At 43.2% G+C, this 20,600-nt stretch overlaps 1 protein-coding gene across 1 annotated transcript in view; it reads right to left on the minus strand.

The window, feature by feature from the left end:
* Positions 1 to 19,520, minus strand: part of LOC111155209 (coiled-coil domain containing 125) — a 29,015-nt gene extending 9,495 nt beyond the window's left edge. The window contains 9 exon segments of the mRNA XM_022515306.1: positions 145 to 227; positions 4,708 to 4,793; positions 5,708 to 5,785; positions 6,968 to 7,054; positions 8,594 to 8,652; positions 12,256 to 12,604; positions 18,970 to 19,065; positions 19,067 to 19,219; positions 19,221 to 19,520. Coding sequence (XP_022371014.1) covers positions 145 to 227; positions 4,708 to 4,793; positions 5,708 to 5,785; positions 6,968 to 7,054; positions 8,594 to 8,652; positions 12,256 to 12,604; positions 18,970 to 19,065; positions 19,067 to 19,219; positions 19,221 to 19,520 — 1,291 coding nt within the window.
* Positions 19,521 to 20,600: the final 1,080 nt, after the last annotated feature.

A 20,600-nucleotide genomic window follows, 5' to 3' on the forward strand; every position in this document is an offset into this window, starting at 1 on the left:
GATCATGACCTGAGCCGAAGGCAGCGGCTTAACCCACTGAGCCACCCAGGCGCCCCTAAATAAAATCTTTTTTAAAAAAATAAATAAAAATGATCTTCTAACATAATATTTTTAAAGATCATCAAACTATCACTCTTTACTTACGTGCATTTTCTGACTTGAGCATTTTAATTTCTTCTGTTTTTACATTCAAAGTTTCTTGGAGGACTGCATTTTCACAGTTTAGCCTAGGAAAAAAGTACCCTCCATATAACTAAAATATTAACATTTCATGGCTGAATAAGATTTTTATCTCATAATTAGAACACAAAAACCCAAATAAAAATTTTCCTACTTCAGAACAGTCTAGAACATATATGAGTCACAAAACGAAAACAATTTAAAAGTGTGGTAAGGGGCGCCTGGGTGGCTCAGTGGGTTAAGCCACTGCCTTCAGCTTAGGTGGTGATCTCAAGGTCCTGGGATCAAGCCTCGAATCGGGCTCTCTGCTCAGCGGGGAGCCTGCTTCTCCCTCTCTCTCTGCCTGCCTCTCTGCCTACTTGTGATCTCTGTCTGTCAAATGAATAAATAAAATCTTAAAAAAAAAAAAGTGTGGTAAGATTTTGAACATAATTCTTCTGTATATTTAGCTGAGAAAGCATCAGAAGTATCTCAAATTAAAAAATAAAAAATAGGGACGCCTGGGTGGCTCAGTTGGTTGAGCAGCTGCCTTCGGCTCGGGTCATGATCCCGGCATCCTGGGATCGAGTCCCACATCGGGCTCCTTGCTTGGCGGGGAGCCTGCTTCTCCCTCTGCCTCTGCCTGCCATTCTGTCTGCCTGCGCTCGCTCTCTCTCCCTCTCTCTCTGACAAATAAATAAAAATCTTTAAAAATTAAAAAAAAAAAAAAAAAAAAGATTCTCTCTCCCCCTCTCCCTTTAATTAGTTAATTAATTAAAGTAAAAAATAGAGAAGCAGGGGTGCCTGGGTGGCTTGGTCAGGTAAGCATATGATTTCAAGTTATCTCAGGGTCCTGGGACTGAGCCCCAAGTGGGGCTCTGCACTTAGTACGGAGTTGGCTTTTTCCCTCTATCCCTCACACACTCTGTCTCTCTCTCAAGTAAATAAAATCTTAAAAAAAAAAAAAAAATGGGGCACCTTGGTGGCTCAGTCGGTTTAGCATGTGCCTTTGGCTCAGGTCATGATCTCTCAGTCCTGGGATTGAGCCCAGCTCAGCGGGGAGCCTGCCTCTCCCTCTCCCCTTGCCCCTGTTCATCATGCTCTCATCATCTCTCTCACTCCCCCTCAAATAAATATATAAGATTAAAAAAAAAAAAAAAAGAATCAGAAATATCTCTAGGGCATCCTTCTGAATATTCATTCTCCTTACTAAATTTTAAAGATTTTTTATTTATTTATTTGACAGAGATCACAAGTAGGCAGAGAGGCAGGCACAGAGAGAGAGAGGGAAGCAGGCTCCCCACTGAGCAGAGAGCCCGATATGGGGCTCGATCCCAGGACCCTGGGATCACGACCTGAGCCGAAGGCAGAGGCTTAACCCACTGAGCCACCCAGGCGCCCCGTTTCTCCTTACTAAAGTTTTCATCATCTTAAACACCATGTATAAGTTTAGGCCACCTTCAGAAACTTGCATAGAGAGGTACATAGTTCATAACTGCAAAATATTGGGAACAAAGTGCCTGTCTAGGAGAATGGTTGAGTACACTATGGCCCATCCACACAATGGGGTGGTTTCCAAGATATATTGTTAAACAGTAAAAACAGTTCAAAAGACTACAGTCAACTATTCTTTGATGTAAGAAAGGAGAAATAAGAGAATACATATATGCCCATTTGTGCAAAAGGAAACACAGGAAGGATAAATCAGAAAATAGTGAGACTGATTATCTACAGATGGTGAAGAAAAGGAAGGATGCCAGGAGGCTGGGAATGGGGTAGGCATGGGGGGAGAATGACATTTCTGACTATACCTCAAATAGTTCTGACTTTGGGAAGTGTGTCAGTGTTTTACAAAGTCAAAAATAAACAAGCTGAATAAGTAAATCAACAAGAATGGTGGAAAAATAAGAATAAAAATAGAAACAAATGAACTAAAATAACAGTATAACCATACTAAAGAGAAAAAAGTAAACAAGTTTTAATATTTTTCAAAGAGTTATGTATTTGAAAGAGAACACAAGCAAGCACAGTGGTGGGGTGGAGCAGGAGGAGAGGGGGAGAGAAACTCAAGCCAACTCCTCGCTGAGCATGGAGCCCAAAGCAGGGTTCGATCTCACCACCCTGAGATCATGACCTGAGCCAAAACCAAGAGTCAGATGCTGAGTTGCCTGCACCGCCCAGGCGCCCCAAGAAACTGAGCAAGTTTTTTTTTTTTATTTATTTTTTATTTTTATTTGACAGATATCACAAGCAGACAGAGAGGCAGGCAGAGAGAGAGAGAGAGAGAGGGAAGCAGGCTTCTTGCTGAGCAGAGAGCCCAATGCGGGACTCGATCCCAGGACCCCGAGATCATGACCTGAGCCGAAGGCAGCGGCTTAACCCACTGAGCCACCCAGGCGCCCCTGAACAAGTTTTGAACACAGTGTGTTGACTGTGGGGTATATACCCTCACTCTCCACGATAAAGTCACTATTTTTTCCCCTTGTGATTAATAAGCTCTTGTGGGGAGATGCTCTGAGATTATGTGATTTATCAGATTTTCACCCACTAGTTTCTACATCCACAGACTATTCTGCCTGATGCAGTCATTATTACTATGATGGTTGCCAAATGGTAATTTGCTAATTCTGTTATTCCTTCTACATTTATTTGCTGGCATTTTACTGTAATAAAGAGCTTTTTTCTCCCCCATTTGTTTATGCCAAAATGGATTCCTGAATTCTTGCATTATTCAACTGGTTAAAAGCCATTACTATCATAATTTCTTTTGTTGCTTAAAATTTTCCAAATTTGGGAGCGCCTGATGGTGCAGTGGGTTAAACATCTACTTCCAACAGCAATAAACACACCTAGCACTAAGATCTTCATTTCTAAACACGAGTCCCCATTTAAAGGAACCAGGGATCCCTGAAGAAATGCTTAATATTTTAAGCATAATAGCTTAGAATATTTTGTACCAGAAAGCAAGAAAGTGCTCAAAACAATAATAGGGAGGTGTCGGAAAGCCACAGAAGCCAGCTTGAAGGGGCTCCCATTGACCAAAGCTGGAATTTGTTTAAGACTGATTAACTGATTTAGAGACTAAGTAAAAGCACATGCACACCCAGGGGTGGGGGCAGAAGGAGAGGGAGAGAGAGAATCTCAAGCAGACTCCCCATGAAGTGCAGAGTCTCACAATCCTGAGATTATGACCTGAGCCAAATGGTCATGACTGTATCACGGTCAACTGATTGTGCCGCCCGGGTATCCCCCCTTTCTTCTTGAGGGAGAGTTTTTTTTTTTTTTTAAGGTTCTATTTATTTATTTGACAGAGAGAATGTAGAATCAGGGGGAGCAGCAGAGGGAAAGGTAGAAGTAGACTCCACACTGAGAAGGGAGCCCAACACAGGGCTTGACCCTAGGACCCTGGGATCATGACCTGAGCCAAAGGCAGAAGCTTAAGTGACTTGAGCCACCCAGGCACTCCAAAGGGGAGAGAGTCTTTTTTTTTTTTTTTTTTAATTTATTTGACAGAGATCACAAATAGGCAGAGAGGCAGGCAGAGAGAGGGGGAAGCAGCCTCCCTGCTGAGCAGAAAGCCTGATGCGGGGCCTGATCCCAGGACCCCGAGATCATGACCTGAGCTGACGGCAGAGGCTTAACCCACTGAACCACCCAGATGCCCCTGGGAGAGAGAGTCTTAAGCAGACTCTGCACTGAGCAAGGAGCTGGACACAGGGCTAAATCTCAGGACCCTGAGATCATGACCTGAGCCAAAACTAAGAGTCAGATGTTTACTAGCATAATTAGCAAATCAAATAAAAAAAGAGTATTAGGTTGATATTTTTTTTTTTAATATTTTATTTGTTTATTTGACAGAGAGCTAGAGAGAGAGCACAAGTAAGCAGAGCATCAGGGAGAGGGGGAGAGAGAGAAGCAGGCTCTCTGCTGAGCAGGGAGCCCGATGTGGGACTCGATCCCAGGACCCTGGAATCATGACCTGAGCTGAAGGCAGCCGCTTAACCAACTGAGCCACCCGGGCGCCTCTTAGGTTGATATCTTAATTTTGATAATTTTGTTATGGTTATAAAAGTCCCTTTTATTTTTTTATTTTTTTTTTTAAAGATTTTATTTACTTATTTGACAGATATCACAAGTAGGCAGAGAGGCAGGCAGAGAGAGAGAGAGGGAGGAGGAAGCAGGCTTCCTGCTGAGCAGAGAGCCCGATGCGGGGCTCCATCCCAGGACCCTGGAATCATGACCCAAGCTGAAGGCAAAGGCTTTAACCCACTGAGCCACCCAGGCACCCCAAAAGTCCCTTTTATTAACAGAGTGAAATATTTAGTCATGAGGCCTTTTATGCAACTTACTCTTAAATGGCTCAGATATCTATACATATTTAACTACAAAGAAAGAGACAGAGAGGAAGAGCATGTGACTCTTGATCTCGGGGTCATGAGTTCAAGCCCCATGTTGGGAGTAGAGATTACTCAAATTAATAAATATTAAAAATAACAAATATACATAAATTATATACAAAGAAAAACTATAAAATAAGAATATACAAACCTGTCATATTTTTGGGTCCATGATTCCTCTATATTTTTAAATCTATTCTGATCAAATTCTATTTCCCACTGCAAAGCATTTATTTCCTATAGAAAGAAAATAGCACTTTTCATGGAAAATTACTACAAGTAAATCACTTCAGGACATTGTGAACAGCTGAAATAAATCGTTAATTACTTAAAAGGAATAGGTTAAAGAGAAACTAATTATTCAAAAAGAGTCTGTGACATTTGTAAACACCTATAACGTGCCTTTTTAGCACTCAAGAAAACTTTGCCAAACCTTCCTATAAGAAATAGCTTCAAATTTTGCTGCTCAGAACCTGCATTCCTCATTGTCCCCACTCCCAACCCATACAGACCCACAAACAAAACACATGCTTTGAAGTTTGAGCCCAGGACACTGTCATCAAGGGAGACTACAACAGGCATAGGAACAAAACCTTCCAAGATGATTCCTGACTACTGTTTTAGTGACCATGAGCTGGTCAGAAAGAGGCAGGCTCTGCCAGGCCGGCAGAGAAAGAAAAAAGGAAAAAGAATGGGGCGCCTGGGTGGCTCAGTGGGTTGGGCCTCTGCCTTCGGCTCGGGTCATGGTCTCAGGGTCTTGGGATCGAGCCCCGCATCGGGCTCTCTGCTCGGTGGGGAGCCTGCTTCCCTTTCTCTCTGCCTGCCTCTGCCTGCTTGTGGTCTCTCTCTCTGTCAAATAAATAAATAAAATCTTTAAAAAAAAAAAAAGAAAAAAGGAAAAAGAAGAAAAATAGGAAGTGTCAATTTGGCACTAACTTAAAATAAGGAAATAAAAGAAATCTTAATTCTTCGCTTGTGTAACAATATGTTTTGGACTGTAAGCTCCAAAAGGGAAGGGTCTGTATAAAATAGAAGCACAACTAAAAGAGGGTAAGCACAAATGACACAGCCATTGATATAGTGATTTTTAAAGGAAATTCTATTTGAAAGCTCAGTGCACTAAACAAGTCTATACTAAAAGTGGCAAATACCTTCTCCAAGGATCTCTTTTGTTCCATAGTTTTTTGAAGCATCATTTGGGTGTGACTCGTGGCTTTGCCAAATATTGCCTAAGAAGAATAAGAATCATATCAGTACAAATTAAGTTTCTCATTAAGTTTCTCATTACTCCTATATACAGAGTAAGGTTCACAATACAACACCAGAGAATTTCCATAGAGACCACCTTTTATGGAGAATTTGATAGTTCACATGTCAAAAGATCTTCGTTTGATTCTCTTGATGCATCTGGGAATAAATGAAAGAACTTTCCACACAAAGATTGGTACATGAACAAATAAAGCAGCGTTATTCATTCATTCATTCATTCATTCGACAGAGAGAGACTCAGCGACAGAGGTAGCACAAGTAGGGGGAGTGGGAGAGGGAGAAGCAGACTTCCTGCAGAGCAGGGAGCTCGATGTGGGGCTCGATCCCAGGACCCTACGATCATGACCTAAGCCGAATGAGCCACCCAGGTGCCCCAAGCAGTGTTATTCTTAAGAGCCCAAAAGAGGAAACAGTGTGTGCCCATTAAATGGTGAATGGATAAACAAATATGGCTTATCCATACAATAGAATATTAGGCAATACAAAGGAAGAAAGTACTGACACATGCCCACCATACATGAGCCTCAAAAACATGTTAATTAAAAGAATCCAGACACATATTCTAGCATTCCATTTATATGAAATAGAAAAGACAAATCCAAAAGATAGTAAGGTGAGTTGTCTAGAGTGGGGGATGGGAATGGGGAGTAACTGCTAATGGGTTAGAACTTCCTTTTGGAGAATAATGAAAATATTCTAAAATTAGATCATGGTGATGGTTATACAACTCTAAGGTCAGCAAAAATAAACTGTATACTGGAAACAAGTGAAATTCATAACATATAAATTTTTACCTCAATAGAACTGTTTTAACAATCTCCACCTCAAAAAAAAAAAAAAAAAAAAAAACCTATATTAAGCACTGATGCTTTTATTTTAAAAGATAAAACCAGGGGTGCCTGAGTGGTTCAGGGGGTTAAAGCCTCTGACTTCAACTCGGGTCATGAGCCCAGGGTCCTGGCAGGGAGCATGCTTCCTCCTCTCTGCCTGCCTCTCTGCCTACTTGTGATCTCTGTCCGTCAAATAAATAAATAAAATCTTTTAAATAAATAAATAAATAAATAAATAAATAAATAAATAAATAACCATACTACCTATGGTAGGAATGTGTAAGTGACCAAAATTAAAAAATAACTTCTTACCATGCTTTGAAGAATTTTCAGTGCTTCCTCTTTACCTTCAAGTTGCCTTTGAGATGCCTCAAGTTCCGTTTTTAAAAGTTCTACCGTCTAAGGGGAAAAGTAAAATTAGTCTATGTATCTGTAAGATATGCAACTCCCCAAATGATCACTTTGGATAGTTTACAGTAAGCTCAACACTCTGATAGCCAGCACTTTGAATCTAAGCATTCTGACCTTACAAAAGAGGCTAGAAATTCCTCTAGGTTTCCTAAGCAGCCCAGGCAGGCTTTAGACTGAAACTCTCACCATCAGGTACCTGTTGTAACTAAAAGCCCAGACCTTTTGCTTTTACCCTTATAGACCACACAGCGAATAATCTGAAAATAATCTTTTTAGAGCACCTAAAATAAGCATGTGATCATCCACAAGCTATAGTACCTATCATCAGCTGAATTATGTCCCTCCCAAGTAAAGATACATCCAAATCCTAACTCCTGGTACTAAGAATGTGATCTTATTTGGAGAGAGGGTCTTTGCAGATGTAATCAGATTAAGATGAGGTCATACTAGATTAGAGTAGGCCTCAATCCAAGACTGCTGTCCTAACACAAGGGAAGTTTGGGCACAGACACAAAGGGGAGAAGGCCATGTGACAATAGAGGCAACGACTGAGTGACAGCTATAAACCAAGGAAGGAGGAGACTGTCAGGGGTAACCTCCAGAAGCTAGGAAGAGATTCTCTTCCTAAAGAGAATCTTTAATCTCAAATTTTAAGATTTAATCTTTAAATCCTTTAAAGAAGGATTCTCTTCTAGACCTTCCAGAGGGAACATGGTCAACTGACGTCTTGATTTCAGGTTTCTAGCCTCCAGAACTGAGAGAGAATACATCTCTGTAGTTGTTTTTTTTTTTTTTTTTAAGATTTTATTTATTTGTTAGAGAGAGAGCATGAGCACAGGCAGAGAGTGGCAGGCAGAGGCAGAGGGAGAAGCAGGCTCCCCGCTGAGCAAGGAGCCCGATGTGGGACTCGATCCCAGGACGCTGGGATCATGTCCTGAGCCGAAGGCAGCCGCTTAACCAACTGAGCCACCCAGGCGTCCCACATCTCTGTAGTTTTATAAGTCATCTGTTTGTGGTGTTTTGCTACAGCAGCCCTGGAAAACGAATCCCGTAGCTTGGTAGCTTTCCCCAGAAGAGTAAGAAATACACGTTACATAGGCTTCCTGTTCCCCAAAAGATAGGGACCCCACAGAGATACTCCTACTCCCAGCAGCACCTGGGAAACCTGCTGGTCTGACTTCCAAGAGGTTAAATGAAGTCAGTTTATGTCAGGCCACACACACAGGTGAGACAGATGGAGGGCAGTTCATAACTCTTTTCTCCAGGAGCAGATTAGAGAAGTTGTGAAAGACTGGGGTGGGGGTGGGGGGGGTGGGCAAGCTGGAGGGCATGTTTATGTAAACGTAGCTTTCTTGAGAGAAGAGGAAGATAAGAAAGGAGGCCAGTTGAAAGTCAAGAGCCTCACACCCTGGCTCTCAGAGAATATCTGGAAAGCCAGCGTGGTTTTCCAGACACTTGTAGTATTACTTAAAATATCAGTGGGCTTTTTGTTCACATGAGAATTTTTATATTAGCCAGAATACTTACCTCTAAAGTAGCCTGAAGACGTTGCTTTAATTCTACATTTGACAATTCCAAATTAGAATCTATTAGGAAAAAAACAAATACTTTTTAGATTTTTTAAAAGATTTTATTTATTTAGGGGGGCACAAGCAGAGGGAAAGGCAGAAGGAGAGGGAGAAGCAGGCTCCCTGCTGAGCAGAGAGCACACCTGGGGCTCAATCCCAGGACCCTGGCATCATGACACTAGCCAAAGGCAGACGCTTAACGACTAAGCCACCCAGGAGCCCCAACAAATACTTTTTTAAACTAGTTAATACAGGACATCTGTTTACAAAATATCAAATACAATTTTTTGTCAAGATGAAAGAATTGTAATAAATCAAATAACGATAAAAATAGGTAGCTTAATTAAGGGGCACTGGGATTGAGCCCCATATCAGGGTCCCTGCTTAGCGGGGAGTCTGCCTCTCCCCTCTCCTTCTCCCTGCCTGCCACTCCCCCTGCTTGCGCTCTCTCTATCTCTCTCCATGTCAAATATATAAAATCTTAAAAAAAAAAAATTGCGCAAATGAAAAGATACATATTTTTGAATAAAAATACTCTTTAAAAAGAGACTCTCTAATAAAACTGTTGTTAATGAATTGGTTAATGACTACATGCCAAACAGTATTTAAAAACATGAATGTTGGAGGGGGCGGGTAGCTCAGTGGATTAAAGCCCCTGCCTTTGGCTCAGGTCATGATCTCAGGGTCCTGGAATCAAGCCCTGCATCAGGCTCTCTGCTCAGCTCCGCCCTCCCCCCCAACTTCTCTCTGCCTGCCTCTCTGCCTACTTGTGATCTCTATCTGTCAAATAAATAAATAAATTCTTAAAAACAAAACAAAACATGAATGTCGGTGAGTGAAATAAATTTTGGTGTTTGGTTTAAGTCTGATCAATGTAGTGATATGAATATCTAAGAAATAACCTGTTTAATTTCTTTCTAAGGAGAATGACCAGAAGTCTCCTGTAGCTTCAATTATTCTCTCTTTAACGTGATCAATTGAGACATTAAACTGAGCTTCCCAGGAGCTTCATTTTCATTGTGGTCTCACTGGCAATAGAAAAACATGAAAGTGGTAAATTACAAGCAAGAAGATTAAGAAGAAGTAAGAGGAAGAAAAGATTTTTTAGAAAGAGTATTTTGAGGAACATTAAAAACTTCTCAAAAGAATTTCTTCTTTGCTGTTCTGAACTGTCAATATGACAGTATCGGAGGCAAAAACTAAATCTTGTTCTTACTCTGATGGCACAAGGCCCCAAGCAGAAACAAGTGACATTGGGTTGGCAATGACAAGTCCTGTTGTAGTAATACTTGTGGTAGGCAGACAAATGGCCCTAAAGATGACCACATCTTAATCCCCAGAACCTGTGAATACAGGGCAAAAGGGACTTTGTTGGTATGATTAAATTAAGGACTAAGAGATTATCCTGGATTAGCCAAATGATCCCATTGTACTCACCAGGGTCCTTATAATTGAAAGAGGGAGGCAGGAAAGTCAGTGTCAGGGTGAAACAGCATGAGAAAGACTTTACCAGCCATTGCTGGCTTTGAAGATGGAGAAGGTGGCCACGGGGCAAGGAATGCTGGTGGGCTCTAGAAGCTGGAAAAGGCACAGGAATGGATTCTCCCTTAGAGTCTCCAGAAGGAACACAGCCCTGCCGACATCTTGACTTTAGCCCAGTAAAACCTATTTTGGATTTCTGACCTGCAGAACTGTAAGATAATAAGCTATTGTTTTCTTAAGGCATTAGATTTGTGATAATTTGGAAATTACCTATTAGCGATTAAGAAATCAATACAATATCCTTATGTAGGATCAGGCTAACTTAAGATAAAAGTCCATAGCCCGGGGCGCCTGGGTGGCTCAGTGGGTTAAGCCGCTGCCTTCGGCTCAGGTCATGATCCCAGGTCCTGGGTTCAAGCCCCGTGTCGGGCTTTCTGCTCAGCAGGGAGCCTGCTTCCTCCTCTCTCTCTCTGCCTGCCTCTCTGCCTACTTGTGATTTCTCTCTGTCAAATAAATAAATAAAATCTTAAAAAAAAAAAAAAAAAAAGTCCATAGCCCAACATGACAGGAGCTCATACTTTTATATCTTATTTATATCCCATTCGTTTCCTCATGTTCTTACAAAGGCATCTTAGCATCATGTGCGATTTTCAACATCTTGCTTGCAAAATGAAACCCAACCTCTATGCATGATAAGGAATTGAAAGAAAAATATATAAATAATCCCATCCTAATTTCAAGAGGGATTATGAAAGCTGGGGGCTAAGATCCTCAGCTGCAGCCTGTTTTCTGTAAATCTAGAAACCATGTTTCTTAAATTATTCTCATGTTGTTCTACTTTGTGTTCATTCCACTTGGGTGGGGTAAGTTTTACTACATGGATTACAGAAGATTTGGCCAAACAAAAGCTGTGCCACCAGGCAGATGTGAAGTCACCCCTGGGTTCCCAACCGTTCTGAAGTTGTCACATTCTATCACGACAAGATCCTGAATTTTATTTTTTCCTTGATATATGGCATAATTTATTTTTTGTTCTGATAAATTAAGATTAATCTTTTGAGAGGCACCTGGCTGGCTCAGTCGGTGGAGTGGGTGACTGTTGATCCCCGGGTTGCACTACCCAAGGTTGAGTGTAGAGGTTTGCTTTTAAAAAATATTAATTTTTAAGGGAAGGATTTCATGACTTTCCTAAAATAACCAGAAACAGATATGTTTTGCCTGGAACATGCCTTCCCCAGATAAGTTCTAGGCTTGGACATCGTTTCATTCTGGTGCTCAAGAGCCACCTCCTTAGATGGGTGGTAAGGCCTGACCCTTGCCTGGAAGAGCATATTGCCAGCCCTTCCAAATACTCACAGTTGTCTGTGGCCACACCACCCTGAATGTGCCTGATCTTGTCTGATCTCATAAGCTAAGCAGGGTCGGGCCTGGTTAGTACTTGGATGGGAGACCAAATACTCACTGTTCCTGCGCTTTCTACTGCCTCGAGTGACATAGCTGTTGACTGGTAGAGTAATTTTTTCTTCTCTACTAGAATGTGAACTTCATGACATGGAGACTCTTTTGTTCACTAATGTTCCCAGAGCCTAGAACAGCCCCTGGCATCTAAGAGGTACCCCATAAATACTTGAATTTAAAAAAAAAAAAAAAAAAAGGATGAGGCATACCACTAAATCACACACACACAAAGGCAAGGTAGGTTATCACTGATATCACTAACGTATCTGTATTAAGGCAGAATAACTACTCCATTTGTACAATCCTTGAAAATAGAAACGTGGGTTACTTTTGTACTATCACCAATCCCAAGAGGCGAATAAAGATGAATTTCCAGAATCCACTACAGTGACCTACTGTCTGGTGTTGGAAGAGTGAAAGCACTGATAAAATTCACAGCAGAGGGGCGCCTGAGTGGCTCAATGGTTTAAGCCTCTGCCTTCGGCTCAGGTCATGGTCTCAAGGTCCTGGGATCGAGCCCCACATCGGGCTCTCTGCTTCGCAGGGAGCCTGCTTCCTCCTCTCTCTGCCTCCCTCTCTGCCTACTTGTGATCTCTCTCTCTCTGTCATATAAATAAATAAAATTAAAAAAAAAAATTCACAGCAGAGAAGGAGAAAGGAGAGGGCACTAGACACTCTTACCACTGCTACTTTGTCGTCTGGAGTGTGAAGTTCTGTGGTCCTCTGGGTATGTATCTTGCAAGCTCTCATGCCTGGAGTACTGGAAAATGGCACCACTTCTTTCCCCTCCCTTTCCTGGAAATGGGGGCGGGCTAAAGTTCTTGCCATCAGATCTTTTTCTCAATGTCGATAGGTGTGAAACTTGGACTTCATAAATACTGCCAGGCCTTCTTCCGAGACCATACCCTAAGTCACCTTCTGCCATGTCATCATCTTCCGTTTCCCAGGTCCGAACCTCCGCCTCACTCGGAGGCCTCACCACCCTGCTCATCAGCCAGATGCTGTATTCAACATCAGGAAAGCAGGTTATCTGTGATTAAGAGAAAGAGTAGTTTAAAGACCATCAGTATAATAAAGTTGGGTTTTAGCGGGGAGAAAAGTTTCTTTCTCCATTATACAGGCGTGACTATCCCAGCAAGGCATCAGCACACAAACTGCCCTTGCAATCCTATTCATTTAACATTTAAGGACCTCTTAGGTAGGAAAAGATCCAACCTCTTATTTCAAAGATTGCAGGGAATGGTAAGGAAGCAGGAAAATCTTTACTGAATCTAATAATCTCCTGATCAGGATAAAGCAGATCAGCCTCTGCCAAGAAAAGAGACGAAAGGGTATGGTTTTCACAGTCTATGAGCTACATAGAATTCAGGGAGTCTCTGAAAACTGGGACTTGCAGTGACTATAGAGACCACCTGCCTCTGTCCCTTCACGGGGCTTCATGCCCTTTAGGCGCTTGGCGTTCTTAGAGCCTCTCCTCTAGCTCTACTTGGTTCACCTTCTGTTTCTATGAAGACACAGTTCACCTGGGATGATCTTCCCCAGGCAGCCGCTCAACTGGTTCTTCACCTCCTTTGTGTCTTTCCTCCAGTGGCACCTCCATGACCGACATGGGGTCTAAAAGTGCAAACCCCTCTCCCTCCCACTTCCCTGCTTTATTTTTGCTGCAGTTAGGACCTTCTAACATACCCCTCCCTATTTTATTCATTTTCCCCCATCACACCACTGGAAAGGGGGAAGGCAGTATTAAGGTGGGGTCTAGGAAAGTAGGAGTGGCTTCTGCCCTGCCTATGATGCCTCTCAAAAGGTAGGGCAACCTGAAACTTCTCTGCTGAAGCCCAGACCTGCTCCACGGCTCTAAGTGGAAAGTAAGCTCTTTAAGAAGAGAATATTTTGTCTGTTTGGCTCATCCCTGCGTTCCCAATGCCTAAGACAGTATCTGGGACATAATTGGTACTCAAGAAATACTTCTTAAATAAGTGAATGAAGGAACGAATAAATGCATTGAAATATTCTCCTGTCCAGCAGAAAAACAGTCACCTCAGCAAGGCTCTGCATACTGTGGAGCTAAGTGCCTGCCATTCTTCCCAGAGGAAAGATTCCAGATAAAAAGGCTTTATTGGGGCGCCTGGGTGTTTCAGTCTTTTAAGCGTCTGCCTTCGGCTCAGGTCATGATACCAGAGTCCTGGAATCAAGCCCCTCATCGGGCTCCCTGCTCAGCGGGAATCCTGCTTCTCTCTCTCCCAGTCCCCCCTGCTTGTGTCCCCTCTCTCTTTGTGTCTCTCTCCATCAAATAAATAAAATCTTAAAAAAAAAAAGCCTTATAGTGCCCACCACTAAGCCCTCCCTGAGGAAAGACCACTGACCACTGGAGGTACCTAGCCCAGGGGCTGGAGAGCACCTTAACTGCTCAGCCTTGTTCCTCTTGCACGGAGTACAGCTGAGAAGGACTTTCACCACCAGGCATTTCAAAACCTCTATTGTGATGTACTTGTTTAGAAACATCTCCTTTTCTCAAGACTCATTAAAAAAATAAATAAATACATCTGACATCCTCTCTAAATATCCTGCTGTTTAAATAACTGCTTACCAGAACTTAAAAAAAATAATTAGATCTGGGGCGCCTGGGTGGCTCAGTGGGTTAAAGCCTCTGCCTTCGGTTCAGGTTATGATCCGGGGTCTTGGGATTGAGCCCCACGTTGGGCTCTCTGCTCAGCAGGGAGCCTGATTCCTCCTCTCTCTCTCTCTCTCTCTCTCTCTGCCTGTCTCTCTGCCTACTTGTGATCTGTCAAGTAAATAAATAATAATTTTAAAAAATAATTAAATCTAAGTCTTGCATTTTTTTAGTGAGATGTTTCTCTTATTCTTCCACTATTAAAACCACACATAGGGTGCTGGGTGGCCCAGTTGTTTTTTAAGCAAAAATAAATAAATGAATAAAAGGGACCTTTAACTGGATTGAGGAACAAGATAATAAATGAATAAAAGGGACCTTTAACTGGATTGAGGAACAAATTGTTCCCTCCTACCTAAGCAAATTATTAAACTAGATGCTTTAAATCAGCACCAGTTCTTTTTCAGTGATGTAATAATAGCACTTGTGGTTTACTTTCTGTGTGCTAGGCACTACTTAAGTGTTTTACTTAGATTGTTCTATTTAATCCTCACTTTGCAAGACAATACTGTTACTGTTTAAGTCTAGACAACTGAACTTAATTAGGCACAGAGTGGTTAAGTAACATAGCTAACAAGAGATAGAACCAGATTCTGAATTCTGATCCCTAATGTCAGAAACACTGTGGAGCTCTTAGCTTTCTGTCATTTGAAGAACCTGAATGAAATTAACATCAGAATAAACCACATTCCTATCATTTATAACATCAAACAGAACTGAAAGTAAGTCATTTTTTACCCAAATTTTTACAAAATCATCTTGGCTCCTTTACAAGTTTATTTCCAAAATAAGTAAATTTGTCTATTTTTATTTGTCAAGATAGAAAATCCCTAAGAAGCTGTGTTTTTACCTCTATCGCAAATTCCTGTTTGTAAATGAAATCTCACACCTCTGTGTAAGGAGGGTGTGGTCAGGACTAGGCAGCCAGCAGTGGAGAAAATGGAATTGGTCAACACAAAGGACAAAAGTAGCGAGAGGAAAGAGTAAGCAATCGTGGGATTAGCTAAGAATATTTTTTAGTGTGCCACATATTCAGGTATCATGGTTCTTTCTGTTCACTGGTGAACATAAATGAACTTTCCCACAATCCAGTACTCCACCGTTTTAAAAAATCTCACTTTGGGAACAGCTGGCTGTGTACTCTCCCACTTTTTATATACTAATATTCACATGTAATTCAGTTAAACTAAATTACTTTTAGAACAGATGCCTCCTGGGGTGCCTGGTGGCTCAGTTGGTTAAGCGACTGTCTTTGGCTCAGGTCCTGATCCTGGAGTCCCAGGATCGAGTCGCACATAGGGGTCTCTGCTTGGCGGGGAGTCTGCTTCTCCCTTTGACCTCTTCCCTCTCATGCTCTCTTTCTCTCTCTCTCAAATAAATAAATATTTTTTTAAAAAGGGGGGGGGGGTGGCGCCTGGCTGGCTCAGTGGGTTAAAAGCCTCTGCCAGGGTCCTGGGATCCAGCCCGCATCGGGCTCTCCGCTCAGTGGGGAGCCTGCTTCCTCCTCTCTCTCTCTGCCTGCCTCTCTGCCTACTTGTGATCTCTGTCTGTCAAATAAATAAATAAAATCTTGAAAAAAAAATAAAATAATTTTAAAAAGAACAGATGCCTTCTAAGAAAGGGAAAATGTTTGAAGTTACTAATGTTCCAGTCAGGCAGTTTTAAAAGGATTCAGTGTTGAAAACTAGGGAGGCAGCAGGGTATGTGACAGAGAAGGCCCTGACTCAGGAGGTCTGAGTTCAGATTTTATTACACTACTTGCTGCTCTGTGATCTTGGGCAAGTCCTTTAACTTTTTGGAGCATGTTTTCCAGTCTCCAAAATGGGTTTAAGCTTAACTACTTCGTAGGGTTATTTGGGGTGCCATCAATGCATTTGAAATCAATGTTCATTGACTTGGAATTTGGGTATCAGTTTCTTTGTTAAATGAGAGGATTGGATAAGCTGATTTTTTGTTTTTTTAAGGCTCCAAAGTTCTGCTTCTATATCAGCACTTCCCAAAGTGTGCCCTGTGGAACACTAGTTCTACGGATTATTAGGTGTTGCTAGGAATAAAAGGGTTCTTCTAGTTTTATTTTTCTATGTTAGTACAAGCTATACGTGACTTCCCCAAAATTACACAGATAGTGACAGAACCAGAACTAGAAGCCATATCTCTGGCTCCTGGCTCAGTGTTCTGGTCACTTGGGAAAAGCCATACGATGAACAGAAGGCGATGAGCAATCTTCCTACATCTGCACTCAAACAACTCTCTGGAAAGTGATCACTGACTTCCTAATTGCTAAATTCACGATCTAGACTTGCCCCTCAGCCTCTCCTACCTGTGCATAAGCTGTGACACAACTCATTTGCCACGCCCTCATGTGCAGGCTCCCCGTTAATCTTAGCTCCTCAGCCCTATGAGAATGACTGCCTGCTCAGGCTCCTTTTCCTCTTTCTGTCCCTGCTGGGTACATTTGGCTTCCACCAGTAAACACCAATACATACACATTTCCAGCTGGATGTCCTGCCCTAATTCAAAGACAGACATTCAGAAAAGAAATCAGTGCCCTCCCACCCCACACTAGAACTCATCAAGTCCTCTATTTCTGCATATGTATCATTCAAGCTCCAAAACACCCAGATCCAAAACTTCGGTAGTTCTCTTTTCCTTGATCCCTTCAGTTACCAAGTCCTTTAGGCCTATAAAATCTCCCCAAACCATATCCTTCTTTGGATATTATCTTTGCAGCCCTACTGAATTTATTACCTCTCCTGGGCTAAACCAATAGTTCCCTAGTTGTTCTACTCCAAGCCATGCTATACACTGCTGCTCCAAGCACAGATCTAGTGATGACCTTCTCTTACCCTAAGACGTTCCATGGCTCCCATGGCATATATAATTAAAGTAAGTGTCACCCTGTTACATATAATGAGACTTTAGTTTTTACTTCCCATTTCAGCTCTCACTGGTCCCCAGAGAGGCTCTGTGCTTCCATTAAGACAGACTGTACCTACTGGGGCACCTGGGTGGATCAGTGGGTTAAGCCTCTGCCTTTGGCTTAGATCATGATCTCAGGGTCCTGGGATCAAGCTCTGCATTGGGCTCTCTGCTCAGCGGGGAGCCTGCTCCCCCCAACCCCCCAGCCTGCCTCCCTGCCTACTTGTGATCTCTGTCAAATAAAATCCTAAAAAAAAAAAAAAAAGGATTGCACCTGCACCTAGGTCTCCTCTATGCAGTCACCTTCAAGCCTCTGCTGGTGCTCTTCACCACAGGAAGGCTTTCTCCTCTAAGTCCCCCTCTGTTCATGACAGACACTCCCTCCAGTAGCCCTCCTGATGCTCCTGAGCCGGATGTGATTTCTCCTAGCTCTCTATTGTACCTTTTTATTTTTTATTTTTTTAAGATTTATTTAGAGCGAGTGAGTGGGAGGAGGAGCAGGGGGAGAGAATCTTCCAGCAGACTCCCACTGAGCGTGGAGCCCAATACAGGGCTCGATCTCATGATCCATGAGATCATGACCTTAACAGAAACCAACAGTCAGATGCTTAGCAGACTGAACCACCCAGGCATGCCATTTTTAAAAAAGTTCTTTTTTTTTTTTTTAAGTTTTTAAGTAATCTCTACACCCCACCTGGGGCTCAAACTCAGCACCCCAAGACGCAGAGTCACATGCTCTTCTGACTGAGGCAGCCAGGCATCTCTGCCTTTTTAATAGTCCTTCTTGACATTTTTATTGCACATGCCCCTTCTGCAAGGAGTATCCAAAGACGTGATAGACGGAACTGAAAGAAAAAAGACTCCTGCCCAGAAAACTTGGACTAGAAGCATCCACACCCACTAGCCTGACAACTCCTGCCCTAGCAAACAGGTTGGTCAAACAGACACCTAATTCCTATCAGGCTCGGCAAAGAGGAACTATCGTGGGCCTACCCTGGTGAACAATGGCCTGCTACATCCTGCTCTGACATTTTGTTTTTCAACTTTTTGTGAAAATAATTTGAGATTTACATTACGTTGCAAAGACAGTGCAGAGATTTCCTGTATACCCTTTGCTGAGACCCCTCTGTTAATATTAGGGTACAATGATCAAAACTATAAGCTGAGGGCGCCTGGGTGGCTCAGTTGGTTGAGCAACTGCCTTCAGCTCAGGTCATGATCCTGGAGTCCCCGGATCGAGTCCCGCATCAGGCTCCCAGCTCCACGGGGAGTCTGCTTCTCCCTCTGACCTTCTCCTCGCTCATGCTCTCTCTCACTGTCTCTCTCTCTCAAATAAATAAATAAAAAATGTTAAAAAAAAAACCTATAAGCTGATATTGATTCATGCCATTAACTAAACCCCAAACTTTATGAGAATTTTCCCACTTCTACTGATGTCCTTTTTCTGTTGCAGGACGCTACACTGCATTTAATGCGCCGTAGTTTTAAGACTAATAGGAAAAATAAAAGGAGGAGGGGGAAGCGGCAGAAACAGAATTTTTCAAATCTATTCCTTATTTTTTCAACGTGAGAAAACGCCATTAAACTAGCATTTAGGGGAAAAGCTGCCGGTGTGCCAGCTTGTCCACAACCTGCCGAGTTTCCACGAACCCGCGCAGCGCTGGCCCGGGGTCCTCCCCCCATCCTTCCCCACCAGTCGGGCCTGGCCCCGCACCCCCGCAGCGTGCGTCGCAGGGACCGGATCCCGGCCTCCGACTCCGCGCGCAAGACCCCCGCCGCCCTCGCACCCCACCCACCGCGCTCACCTGGCGCCGAGCTTCTACGCCGTGCGCGCCGCCGCCCTCCAGCCACGTGAGCGCGCGCCGCCCGGACCGGAAAGAGGGGCGAGGCCGCCGAGGGGCGAGGCCGCCCTGGCCCCCGGAGCAGTGTGGGACGCTTCCGCGGCTCGCCGCAGCCCGCTCGCTCTCTGTCCCCCTGCCAGTCCCAAGATTTGTCCAGTACGAGTGACCGAACTAGAAATGGCAGTGCGAGACTTAGAAACAGAACAAGACGGTGTATGCGTCAATAAAGGTAAAACTGAGGTGGTTGAAACATGAAGTGTCCAGGGGTCCCGCAGGAGGAAGCTGGATCCGAGCTGAAGTTCAGCGGTGCAGGTGGACCAGGAAAGCAGGCTGTCGGCGCTGAGAAACGAGGAGGGCTTTGCAGGCCAGGCCAACCGCTGGGGCAAAGGCGTGGCAGTGGGAAGGAACAAGAGGGGCCTTAGAGAGCTGCTGTTGGGAATGATTCCCGTGGATTTCTGGAGACGCGCTCCAGCCCCCTCCAACCCCACCAGAACGCGCCAAATCAGTAGCTTCATTATCTGAGTGAAGTGATTTTGATAGTATTTCCTGATATCCGACGTCCTTGAAGTAGCTGAAGGGACTTCATGGTGGTCCAGACATTTGGCAGGATTTAAAGATTCCTCTGGGTTAGAAACAAGCTTATGAACCTTGTCTTCACAGTAACAGACGTCTTTTATTCTTCCTCTTCTCCAGATCCACCCCACATTTCCCTTTACCACCCACTTCCCCAAGGAAACATGTGGAAAAGCAGACATAGAACAAGATCACTGTTGGGCTCCTGGGTGGCTCAGTGGGTTGAGCGTCTGCCTTTGGCTCAGGTCATGATCCCAGTGCCTGCAGCTCCCTCTGATTGTGCTCTCTCCCTCTCTCTCTCTCTCAGATAAATAAATAAAATCTTAAGAAAAAAAAAAAAACAAAAACACCCAAAAAGACACAAGATCAATGCTGTGTGCATGTTAGATGCTTGGGGGACTTAAGATTATCTTAAGAGAGGAAAAAAAAAAAAAAGATGATCTTAAGAGATTAATATATTTACAACTTAAAAATCAGTTTGCTTACTACTTAGTGTATTCAGTAGTTTTGCAAACCAAAAATAGTTTTTCTTAAAACTTTGACCTATTTAAAATAGCCTTCTTTACCCTAAAAATATTTCAAAACTTTATCCCTAGAAAAACTTTAACTTTTTTTTTTTTTTTTTAAGATTGTATTTATTTGACAGAGACAATGAAAGAGGGAACACAAACAGAGGGAGTGGGAGAGGGAGAAGCAGGCATCCTGCCGAGCCAGGAGCCTGATGCGGGACTTGATCCCAGGACCCTGGGATCATGACCTGAGCTGAAGGCAGACATTTAACGACTGAGCTACCTAGGCACCCCTAACTATTTTTTTTTGTCAGACTTCTCCAGAAAGTAAAACTTTGAATGCATGCATATAAAATTTTTATTTAAAAAAGACATAAGGGGGCGCCTGGGTGGCTCAGTGGGTTGGGCCGCTGCCTTCGGCTCGGGTCATGATCTCAGAGTCCTGGGATCAAGCCCCGCATCGGGCTCTCTGCTCAGCGGGGAGCCTGCTTCCTCCTCTCTCTCTGCCTGCTG

This window comes from Enhydra lutris, unplaced genomic scaffold (assembly GCF_002288905.1).
Source record: "Enhydra lutris kenyoni isolate GAN:26980312 unplaced genomic scaffold, ASM228890v2 scaffoldscaffold40, whole genome shotgun sequence".
NCBI lineage: Eukaryota > Metazoa > Chordata > Mammalia > Carnivora > Mustelidae > Enhydra > Enhydra lutris.